The 12678-nt window shown below is 44.9% G+C and overlaps 1 protein-coding gene across 1 annotated transcript; it reads right to left on the bottom strand.

Moving 5' to 3' along the window:
• Positions 1-1045: 1045 nt before the first annotated feature.
• Positions 1046-11369, bottom strand: LOC118077390 (keratin, type II cytoskeletal 75-like). The gene is given in 9 exon segments (XM_088664379.1): positions 1046-1272; positions 4076-4328; positions 4569-4694; positions 5249-5413; positions 7311-7406; positions 7870-7930; positions 9477-9685; positions 10934-10955; positions 10957-11369. Coding segments are annotated over 9 exon segments (1572 nt in total).
• Positions 11370-12678: the final 1309 nt, after the last annotated feature.

The raw sequence follows: 12678 nt of genomic DNA, 5'->3' as shown, positions 1-12678 counted from the left end.
GCAAGCTTAAAACCATGGATCCACCTGGAATGAACAAAGACATAGGATTCTTATCTCATTATACATGATCAAGCTTTCCTTAGCACCTCAGCCCTTGCTTCCCCCCCCCCCCGCAGTGTATCTGACGAAGTGTGCATGCACACGAAAGCTCATACCAAAATAAAAACTTAGTTGGTCTTTAAGGTGCTACTGAAGGATTTTTTTTTACAAAAGTAACAAGTAATTATTGCCAGAAATACATCTCCTTTCCTTACAAGGAGCCATTGGTCATGGAGCCAATAAACTGATATGACCCTTTTGCTTATTCCAGGTGATTCTGCTACATATTGATTATGCAAAGACCATTCTGGTGTTTATACTTGTTTCCAGACTCTTATACATAATGGCATAACATTCTGGGAATGTTACCCAAGGCCAGGATAAAACCAACTGAGCTGTAGATGTGTTGTTGTTTTAAAAACAGCAATGAATAACACAAAATAATGCTGCTATTTTTATTACAAACACTGAAACATTTTCTTTTTCTTTGTTACTGATTTCTGATTCCTAATCCCAAAGACTTTAGCTTGTTAGAAAACCCAGAATGTTCTCAATGAACCGCTGAAACATGTTTGTCTTTTGAAGAGCAATCAAATTTCCCGAATTTTAATTGGATAGGGTTTGTGTTTTCTGCATTATTCCAAAGAAAAACCTTCCAAGAAAAATGTTCATGGACCCAATATGTTTTATGGAAACCCAAATTACAAATGACAATTATTCTTTATTTCCTCTGGAAGATATTTCATATGGAAAGAATGAATGTCATCCCATGATGGTTGGCTTTTATGCAGCATTACCCAAACACTGCCATGCCTAGTTTGCTCCTGCAAGTCAGTATTGCCTAATTTGACTTCTTTCAGGGATGGGGAAACTGGTGGCCCTCCAGTTGTTGTCAGACTTCAACTCCCATGAACCCTCACTGCTGGCCATGCCAGATGGGAGTTGGGGTCTGGTGACACCTGGAGGACCACAGCTATCCCCACCCCTGACTTAGCCAAGGACACCTTTAGTTCTGGTAGCTCTTTCTGCTTGTGGAGGTTTTCGACACAATCTTCATACTGGAAATGCTCCCCCGGGCTGAACCAATGGTCCCAGATAGCGCCTTGCCACCAGCAGAGGTGAAACTGCTTCCTCCGGTGCTGAGGCCTCCTCTGTACCCAAGGCCAACACTGCCTGCAAGGCCCTTGGCACTTCCACCTCCGTAGCTCGTACCTCCAGATGAATGGACCACAGCTGCAAAGGGACCAGAGGAGAAGAGCAATCAAATTTCCCGAATTTTATATAGATAGGGTTCTTGGATTAACAGTCTTTGAGAAAAAGACTCAGTAATAACATGGGTAAAATGATAAGATGGGAGAGGGAGGGAAGATGGGAGGTACATGTCCACAGCTTTAGACTGTATGTATTATTAATCAATCAATCAATTAAATTTATATACCATCATTTATCTGCATATCTCAGGGCAGCTCACAGCATAAAAATACAAGATACAGTGGAACCTCAAAGGCCTCTGTAGTCAAACATTTCAGCTTTCAAATGCTGAAAACGTGGAAGTAACTGCTCCAGTTTTTGAACAATTTTCAGAAGCCGAACATGCTTCCGTTTTGAGTTTCCCTATTGTACTGAGTTTTTGGTTTTTTAATGTTTCGGAAGTCGAACGGTCTTCCGGAACGGATTACGTTTGAAAACCGAGGTTCCACTGTAGAAACATAACAAAAGCAAAACAAACCAATAGCATCTATGCATATGTAGGGGGGGGGCACTAAACTTCTTCCCCACACCTATCAACATACAACCCAATCCTCCACATGTTTACTCCCAAGTACATAATACTGCAACTATCCCACCCTGTCTTTGGGATTCCCTTCTAATTTCCTTCATCATCGGGGAGTCGCCGGGGATCAAGCGTGGGAGAAAGCAGTAGTGCTAAGGTCGTGTTGGTGGGCTCCTCAGAGGCATCTGGTTGGCCACTGTGGGAAGCAACCTTCTACATTAGATAGACCAGAGATGGGGGACCTGTGGCCCTTGAGATGTTCTTGGACTGCACCCTGACCATGTTGACTGAGGCTGATGAGAGCTAGAGCCCAACAACATCTGGAGGGCCACAGCTTCATTATCACTGAGACTGACCATTGGTCTGATCCAGCAGGCCTCTTCTTATTGCCATCTTGCCATCTTTTGGAGGCAGAGTGCTAGACTGGGTTGTACCTTTCTTATTTCTTTACCGCATTTCTAGTCCACCCTTTTCTCCAAGGACCTCAAGGTAGCATACATGGTTCTCCCATTTAATCCTTGCAGCAGGTCGGTGAGGTTGAGAGGCAGTGACTGGCCCAGGGTCACTCAGTGAGATTCATGGTCAAGTGGGGATTTGAACCCTGGTCTCCCAGTGCTCTAACAACTACACCGCACTGGCTCTGCTCACAATGGAACGTCTCTTCCCTGTCCTCTCCCTGCTCACACAGTATTCTCAAACCTGCCTACACAGCAGTGTGGACAAAGGCATGCAAGGGGAATGAGAATGAGGGATTCATTGTGCTAGCATCAGTCATTCTCCTAATGCAATGGTTTTGTTGAATTCAGCCCTGTGTTCTGACATCCTTAGGGCACCTGTGGAGGTTAGAGTGTCATTGAAATCTCACTTGAAGTGAAATGCTGAAGTGATTTTGTGGGTTCCTCTGCAGGGAAAATATTTCATGAAAGCAACAGGATTTCTGTGTACAAGTTAGGTTGGAATTTGATGTTACCTAAAGCAAAATGTGAAGTCTGAAACTCCCTCCGGCAAAATATCTCAGGTACATCAAAGAAGGCATACAGGATTCCACAACCTAATATTTCTGTATTGACACAATAACTATGCATTTCCTTGGGTATATTTTTTGCTGCTGAAAAATACTTTTGATCCTTTATTTCTTTAGATCAGTGGTATGAGATAATTCATTAGAGGATTGTGAGTTTCTGTGATTCACTTGTGTATTACTTACAGATATTTACGACACCAACTCCCTCTCCAGCAAGCCTTTTAAATGAGAGAGAGAGAACAAAGGAAGTCACTTTAATTGTTATGACCCAGCAGCTTGGGGAAAAAATAACAGTGGTTCAAATGCAATTCTGAAGAGCTAATAACTGCCAGTAAGATCACTGTTCTATTCAAGGGCATTAAGGCATTGGCAAGGCTTTAGTTTTCTGTGCATAGAGAAATCCCATTGGAAGCTGCAAACTTTTACTCATTTGCAACTTGCTATCCATGTGCAGGAAATGATCACTAGAATGAGGACAAGCAATCCTCTCTTCTTCCCCATCACCACCACCACAAAGTGATAGAGCAAAATGGTCTTTGGAGCTGTGGTATCCCAAGGGTTGTGTCCAGAGTCAAGGGGCTGTTTGGCAGAGAGTTGTCTGGTGGGGGCCCGAAAGCCATAGTTGTAGCTGTCATCTTTATTTTCCAAACTGCAGTGCCCAGGACATTGTGGGGTTTTTTTTTAAAAAAAAAAAACATGGCAGCTACCACGAACCCATGGCAGCATTCTTAGATTGAAACTGCAAACTCCACCCAGAACAGAGGCTTCAGCATCAGCAAGGGACCCAGTGACAGTGAGAGATTCCAGGTGGTAATGGTAGGCCTGGGTGCCCTCCTGCTAAACTTCTCCTCTTCCCAGAAGGCTGGCCAAAAAGTTTGCTTTAGCTTTCAGAGCCCATCAGCACAATGTAAACATTATGGCCAACAAAGGTCATAATTGACCACTGGTCAACAGAGGCCTATAGTAGATATGTGTGTTGTAGCCATGAACAGTTTTGACTGCTGTGGAGAGGCCCTCTAGATGTTGTTGAACTAAAACTCCCATCATCCTTGACCACTAGCCAATCTGGTGGGGACTGATGGCAATTGGAGTCCAATGACATCTGGAGGGCCACAGTTCCTCCATCCGTGGCGATATCTTGGTTGGCAAGAAGCCTGGTGGAGATCCAAGAGGAGGATGGGGTCTGTCCACACCAAGAGAGGGTGTTTTTCCACCGGCAGTCTAGCGGTGCATTTCACACTTCACCCCAGCCCACTTGGGTTCCACCAACCTGCTCTCCTCCCCTTCCAGCAGCTTCCTATAGGTGGCGATCTCAATATCCAGGGCCAGTTTGACGTTCATGAGCTCTTGGTAGTCCCGAAGCTGACGAGCCATGTCCGCCTTGGCCTTCATTAGAGCCTCCTCCAGTTCGGCCAACTTTATCCTGGCATCTTTAAGGGCAAGTTCTCCACGCTGTTCTGCATCGGCAATGGCTGCCTGCAGGCTGGCACACTAGGGGAGGGAGGGGAAGAAAAGGCAATGTTCTCAGCTCGGAGCAACTTAGGATAATTTAATTAGAATTAAGTAAAATATTTGTCATCAGCAAAACAGGTCATTTGAAGCCTAGTACAAAATAAAGTTTATGTTTCTTCCCTCTAGGTTCCCCCCCTACATAGCTCCCACTGCCCCTTGCCAGCTTTGCCATGAAATGCTCCTTTAGTTGAAATTTTCAGCAGCCCTGTGTGGCAATACCTGTTTTTTCACATTGTCGATCTCGGAATGGAGTCGTTGGATCATGCGGTTCAGCTCAGAGATCTCAGTCTTTGTATTGCGCAGATCATCTCCGTGCCTTCCAGCGGAAAGCTGCAATTCTTCATACTGAGAGGCAAAAAAGGGGCGAATTTATTTCGATTACTGAAGTGTAAACTTTGATGGAGGCAAACATAGGGTGGCCACTTTTAAATTGCCAAAAAGAGAGCAAATGCCTCACCCCTTCCTCAAAAAAAGAGAAAAAACTCCAAAGAGGAGAAAGGAGGACGCAGATTTGCATAAAATGTGCACATGCATATAGATGTAAATTTAGAAATAATTTATACAGCTCAAATAGGCACACAATACATCTCCCCATATTGGGAAGGCTGTGAGCAGGTGACCCTCATGCCTGCTCAGTCTGCAGCCCAGGTGCTCATTGGTGATGGGCAACTTCAAGATCCTCCATCTTTTCCTTTCTTAGGGTTCTTTATCTTTCAGGGGAGTTAGATCAGACAGCCTTTCAAACAGAGGATGCCTTGAGGTACAGGAATATCCTCCAACAGCTCTTCAAATAGGGACTGTCTTCTGCAAGTAAGATACACGGCCACTCTAGATACATGGCTTTGGAGCCCTGGCTCCTCCTTTCAAACCCATCTCCCCATCACTTAAGAACTGCTCACCTTGCTTTGATACCACGATTCTGCCTCAGACCTGCTTCTGTTGGCAATGTCTTCATACTGAGCCTTGACCTCGGCAATGATGCTGTTCAGGTCCAGGCTTCGGTTGTTGTCCATTTGGAGGACGACAGAGGTGTCAGAAATGTGGGCCTGCAACTGGGCTAATTCCTACAGAGGGGGAGGGTTAATGAAAGAGGGCTTACCGAGATGAACGACACCCACATCTCTACCACATTCAAGCACTAGTCCACACTGAGCAAGGAAACTTTGCAACATGAAGCTTATTTTAGAGATGGGGAACCTTTGGCTCTTCAGATGCTGCTGGACTCCAACTGCCATCATCCTAGCCGGCATGGCCAAGGGTCAGAGATTATGGGAGTGGTAGTCTAGCATCTCTACTATACTAGATGGAATAGTGAGTCCCTAGAACAGTCTACAACCCTGCTTGGAAAAAAACCCACGCCCAATTCTTGCTAATATTGAGGATGCAGTCACCTCAAGAGACTTCTTTGGGGCTTGGTTGGTTAGATCTCAGGCCTAACTCTTGGTATTTTGTCTATCCATTCATCTTTCAGTCCCGCTTGTATTTTATTATGGAATCTGAGCGACATATTAAGTAAGAAACAGTTTGAATTAAGCTGCATTCTGTTAACAGGTGCCAAGATTTCAGTAGTGAGCAAGAGGTATACTTCTGGGGCAGCTTCTCAAGCAGAACAGCCAAGATGCTGTTGGAAAAACTGCTGAAATGGCAGAACTGATTGAGCTGTGCAAGATTAAGCTCTGTGGCGACCGCATGGCAGTTGAAATTGCAGCCCAACCCTGTTGTGTGCATGCTCTAGTCTAGTGGGATAGCATTGAACTAGGAAAGCTTGATTTCAATTTTCATTCAAGATCCAATCAAGATAATTTTGATCCGTTTTTGCCGGACCCCCTAAAAGGCTTGGGGCCAATATGCCAATGCCAAACAGCCTATTTGGTACTCTAGCACTGTGATACAAAATAATAAAAGTCAGCAAAATACTGGGTATTTTGAAAGCCTATGGTTTCCTTCCATTAACTACTGGATTTCTTTTTTTAAAAAATGCATTCATAGAAAGAATGTTGGTGGAATTGTCTGGCTTTTACGTGATGGATTATTGCTTTTCTTTAAATCATGTTTGAAAAGTGTGTCTTTCTATGATAATATTTGCAACATTAATATCTTGAGATGTATATTATTATTACTTTTGTTCTTTTTAAAATTTGAATGTTTTCTAAAAAGGAGGAAAAATCAGAATCCAGACCTGATCCACATGTTAGCACAGGAGTGTGTGAACTGATTGCTTGTGCTCTTGTTTCAAGGCCTCCCAGTAATACAGTGGTACCTTGGTTTCCAAACGGCTTGGCTCCCAAACAACTCAGCTCCCGAACGTGGCAAAGTCAAAAGTAAGTGTTCTGGTTTGCGAACATTTTTTGGAAGTGAACATCCGACGTGGCTTCCGCGGCTTCCGCTTGAGTGCAGGAAGCTCCTGCAGCCAACCAGAAGCAGCTCCTTAGTTGTCAAACAGTTTCTGCAGTCAAACAGACTCCCAGAACGGATTAAGTTTGATAACCAAGGTCCCCCTGTATATGAAAAGAAGATCCATGCTAGTTTGAAAAATTATGCAATTCCTTCAAAGGCTAGTGTAGTCATGTGATGTTTGCATCCACTTTGCCGCACAGCTGCTTCCCTCTAGGATCAGGGCTGGGGAATCCTGTGGCTTTCCAGATAATGCTAGACTCCAGATGACATCAGTCACAGCCAGCATGGCCAATTGTGAGGGATGATGGAAGTTGTAGTCCAACAGTATCTGGAACGCCAGAGGTTTCTCATCCCTGATTTAGACTTCAGCAGGGTAGTGTGGGATTGAGCCACAAAGAGCTGGTTTCCTCTCTGTTAGGATGCGATATGAGTAGAGCCCTAGAGACTGAACTAATTGGTAGCAACCAATGCTTGAAGATGCAAAATGCAAACCAGAGCTGGTTTGGGCTCATGTTGCTAAATTCTTCTTTCTTTCTCCCTGAAAAGACTAGAAGGTGTTCTTACTTCTTCATAGATAGTTCTCAAAAAGTTGATTTCATCAGTCAGGGAATCTACTTCGGTTTGCAGCTCAACCTTGTTCATAAAGGAAGCATCCACATCCTGGAAAGAGAGAAAAAGATCAAAGACCTGAACCCCACAGCCAAAATGAAACCACAAGTTCCCCCTAAAAGTGCAAGGGTTAAAGCATGCATTCGTTTAAAGGGGTCGCCCCATCACTCTGTGCCGAATGTGCTGAAGTTACTGTTATGTATTCAGTGGTCTGTGTTTGCCTGACCTTGAGTCTGGACTAAGGATTCTGAGCTCCTATATCCTGATTTGATACAGGATGTCCAATCACAAAACATTTCAGGATTGGGGCCTCTGCCATTGAACTCTGTGTTGTGATTCGCAGCTTGGAAGTTTAGACAGCCAATCACGTTGGGAGTGGGAGTGGCCCAAGCTTTCAGAAATATATATAAGCAGTTGCTTTGCCCCTGTTTCCCAGTTATGTAGTTCAATAAAGGTTCTTGCTGTTATCTCTCTGTCTTGCCTCATGGAAACCCACCTACACTTCATTACTCACCTTCTTGAGCACCACAAAATCATTTTCTGCACCTGTGCGCTTGTTGATTTCCTCTTCATACCTGTCGGAGGAAGGGGGAAATTGAGTGACTCATTACCACTTGATGAGTGGTGAAAAAAGACCTTCGCATCAATTTCACAGAATTCTTTTAAAGTTTCCCATCGCCATCTGTCACCTGCCACAAAAATCTCCTGGTCTTTCACCAGACTAAAGTAGAAGGATGGAATCCATATGCAAAAAAGGAGGGACATCCCTGTTTGAAGACTGATATATGCTGAAGCTAAGAGTGATTATAATTCCTTTTATGGTTTATGGTTTGCAATGAACTTTTTTTTTGGTTAAAAACATTATTTTACTGGTTAAAGGTAAAAGTAAAGGGACCCCTGACCATTAGGTCCAGTTGTGACCGACTCTGGGGTTGCGGGGCTCATCTCGTGTTATTGGCCGAGGGAGCCGGCGTACAGCTTCCAGGTCATGTGGCCAGCATGACAAAGCCGCTTCTGGCAAACCAGAGCAGCACACGGAAACGCCGTTTACCTTCCCGCTGGAGCGGCACCTATTTATCTACTTGCACTTTGATGTGCTTTTGAACTGCTGGTTAGTATTCTTTTTATTTTGAATTGCACATGGTGGACACCATAATCTAAAGGTTTTAGGTTGGCCCTGGTAAGAACACTTTCCATGCCCTGCTCCCTCTCTCCATGAATCTACCTCCTCGCCATCTGTCACCATCTGCTCTTTCTTCTTCTCCATTGCTACCTACCACCCGCTTGCTTTCCAGGCGAAGAGCCAATGAGCAAGTAGACAGTGGAATCCACTGCTTCTATCTCTCAGCACCACCACCACTGTTTGCACCAGAGTGAAAGATGGGTGAATGCTGGCAGGTTGCAATGCGGAGGAGGAGGAGGAGGAGGAGGAGGAGGAGGAGGAGGAGGAGGAGGAGGAGGAGGAGGAGGAGGAGGAGGAGGAGGAGGAGGAGGTTCAGAGGCTTTTGTCATGGTTGGGGGCTGCTGGAGTTTGGGCCCTCAGCCCAAAGATGCCCAGCCAAGCTGAATTTTGACATTTGACCAAAAACCAATAAGATTTTCACCTGGCCGAGATTTGCTTCATATTTAGAGCATCAGCAGTCAGCCAAGGAGATCACTAGTAGAAGAAGACAGACAGACTCATTTTCATTTGTCTCTTTTGCACTCTTTTGCCTTCAATCAGATTGCTGCAGTACTTGAAGCAGGGGTTCCAGTGTGGCTGCCCCTGTTGTGGAAAAGCTTTCCTGTTGAAAGACACACACCACCTGCACTTTCCAGGAACAACTGTGTTCCAACAGACTTCCCTAACCGGATAAATGGGTCTTTCTCCTGAGTATCAAATCAGTATTGTCTTCTTTTAAATGAATCTCCTGTTGTTATGCTTTTAACTGGTTGGGGTTTTTTGTTTGCTGTTTTTAACTGCACACCGCCTTGAGAGGATTGTGCAGAAGTTGATTTATAAATTAATTCTGGTCATCATAGAATTGTACATGAGGAAGGGATCCCAAGGATCATCTAGTCCAACCCCCTACCATGCAACGATGATGATGATGATGATGATAATAATTTTACAGGACCCACCTTAACTTGAAGTCATCCACAGTATCCTGCATGTTCTTCAATTCCATGTCTAATTGTGGTCTCAGTCTCGTCATATCATCCACATTTTTTTTAAGAGTACTGATGTATCCCTCAAATAAAGGTTCAAGGTTAGGCCGGGTGGTCTTTTGCTCCTGCAAGAGGCTCCATTTGGTCTCCAGCACTTTGTTCTGCTGCTCCAGGAAACGGACCTGAATGAATCCCACCAAGAGAAAAATACGTTGAATGTTGGCGTTGTGTACAGACAAAACAGAATGCGGGTTGCTAACCTATACCACCATCAAAGGTGATGATATCTTAACATCTTTCCCTTCTATTTTTAAATAGATTGCAACAAATTGTCACAACAAATATTTATATAGAAATTGTGACAGGAAGCTAATGAGCTACTGTAGTATTAATAGCAGCTCAACGAGTGATTAGTATCAAATGATTCAGAAGGTCCAGGAACTTTGCAGATGGTGGATAAATGGAAAGATATAGGAATGAAACGGCGAAGTGTTATCTTTTGACACATGCATCTAATTGTGTCTATTAGTTGCTATTAAAAAAAAAAAACATGGTGAATTTTCTATGCATTCTGATACAGGATCAATTGTGACTTTTATTTTTTAAAAGCTTCTGGTAGGTACCAAGAAGTGGAGTCTGATATCTTGCATGGCTACCTGGTGTTCCAAGTACAACCTCCATCTTTATTCATCTTCTCATTTCTTCCTAGCAATCCCATGCTAAATTCTCCTTTAATCTCACAAATTGCATAAGTGGGTACAGCTATGAGCTATGAACTGGAAGCACCTTGTTGAAATTCCATCATCTCTAGGTCTTTCTCACAAGACAAGCAAAAGCTGAACTCTATGCCTACGCTCCGATGCCTCCCAGAGGCCAGGGAGCGCTTCCGCGGCTGCAGCCCAGTCGTGGAAGCGCTCCCCGGCCTCCGTGAAGGCATCGGAGCGAAGGCCCGGCCTCCGGAAGGCATCGGAGCCCGGCCTTCGTTCCGATGCCTCCCAGAGGCCGGGGAGTGCTTCCGCGGCTGGGCTGCAGCTGCGGAAGCGCTCCCTGGCCTCCACGAAGGCATAGGAGCAAAGCGGATTAATCTGTTCTAGACAAGGAAAAACACCTCCTAAAGCAGCAGGCCCTTCGCTCCGATGCCTTCACGGAGGCCAGGGGAGCTCCCCGGCCTCCGCAAAGGCATCGAAGCGAAGGCCCTGCTGCTTTAGGGGGTGTTTTTCCTCGTCTAGAACGGATTAATCAACTTTCTATTACTTTCAAAGGGAAAGTTCGCTTCGGTTTATGAACACTTCGGTTTATGAACAGGCTTCTGGAACCAATTGTGTTCGTAAACTGAGGATCCACTGTAGAGCTTGTTTAAACAGGAGCAGGCAGGAACATGTTTCAAAGTAGCGTAAAGTTTTTAGGATGGCATCCAGAGAGAAACTTACCTTATCAATGAAGGAGGCAAATGTTGTTGAGTGTCTTGATCTGCTCCTTCTCTTCCTTCCTCACCTTCTGGATGGTGGGGTCAATCTCCAAGTTCAGAGGCGCCAGGAGATTTGGGTTGACGGTAACCTCATGGATGCCACCAGCACCAGCTCTATAGCCATAGCCACCACCACCTACAATCCGGTACCCAACTCCTCCATGACCTAATCCATAACCATATCCAGATCTGGCAGTAGTACGGTAGCCACCCATGGAGATTCTTTTACTTGCTCCAAAGCCATGGAGGCTTCTGCTCCCAAAGCCACCACTGACCCGTCCAAAGCCTGCCCCACCTCCCCGCGAGACCGAAACCATGCTGAAGCTAGTTCGGCTCCCTGGGATAACAGCGGAAGAGGTGCTAAAATTCTTAGAGACTCTGACTGATTGTTGAGCCATTGTTCCTCCTCAGGGCAAGAAGGGGAAACAGAGAGAAACAGAGAGAGATGAGACAGGATTCCTGGACAGCAAAGGAGAAAGGATCCTCCGGGAAGCTCACACGTTCTCCCTTTTTATCTCATTGGAAAGCTGGGTTTGGGAGCTGGAGATCATAAGGTAATTGGCCTGAATTAATTTCTTTGGTATCTCTGGCATGAGGCCTTTTCCATTATTTTTATTACTTCATGTACCTAACGTAATGTTCTGTGAAACCAAGAGGACTTGCAAAACCAAGTGGAATTTTCTAATCCTGTGTCTTGCTCAATGCAAGACGGCTCTTTTAAAATTAGATTCAGATGCAATACAAAAACAAGTGGGTGAGATTACAGCTATTGTTCTGAACAGTAAGTAAAATAAACATTAGCAAGCAGCACTTAAATCTGCCAAATAAATGCCCTGAAGAAGTGGCAAAGCGAACCCCAGGTAGCCTTCGATGCATAGCATTGTGTTCAACGGTCTTTGCTGAACTTCTGAACTTCTATACTCCAAAACTAAATATTTTATAGATGCTGGCTCAGCTATGGAGCCACCCTGCCCTACATCAAAGACATTTATTGGCCAGTGCATGTTTTTAGCCATTTGCCAACAGACCACACACCAAAGGCAACCATCAAAGCCTTGTCACAAGGGATAGAATAGGGAGGTAGTAAACATAGATAAAGGGATGCGGGTGGCGCTGTGCTCTAAACCACTGAGCCTCTTGGGCTCGCCGATCGGAAGGTCGGTGGTTCGAATCCCCGGGATGGGGTGAGCTCCCGTTACTTGGCCCCAGCTCCTGCCAACCTAGCAGTTTGAAAGCACGTCAAAGTGCAAGTAGATTAATAGGTACCGCTCCGGCAGGAAGGTAAACAGCGTTTCCATGCGCTGCTCTGGTTCGCCAGAAGTGGCTTTGTCATGCTGGCCACATGACCTGGAAGCTGTCTGCTGACAAACGCCGGCTCCCTTAGCCAGTAAAGCGAGATGAGTTCTGCAACCCAAGAGTCGTCCACGACTGGACCTAATGATCGGGGGTCCCTTTACCTTTAAACGTAGATAAACATAGAGACAAACAGGAAGTGTTGACCATGTCAGATCATTATCTCCTTGGAATTAATCCAGAATAATTTCCCCATAGAAACCTGTAGTTTACAGTGCTGGAGTTTCCTAAAGGCTTTTAACTTCATATAAATTAACAAGTGACTTTAATCTTTGAACATTATGGGAATAGAGCATAGCTGTCAAGTTTTCCCTTTTCTCGTGAAGAAGCCTATTCAGCATAAGGGAATTTCCC

The sequence above is a fragment of the Zootoca vivipara genome, chromosome 2, assembly GCF_965207765.1.
Source record: "Zootoca vivipara chromosome 2, rZooViv2.hap1.1, whole genome shotgun sequence".
NCBI classification, from domain to species: domain Eukaryota; kingdom Metazoa; phylum Chordata; class Lepidosauria; order Squamata; family Lacertidae; genus Zootoca; species Zootoca vivipara.
Note: the sequence above shows the minus strand (reverse complement) of the source record. Positions and strands in the feature narration are given on the sequence as shown.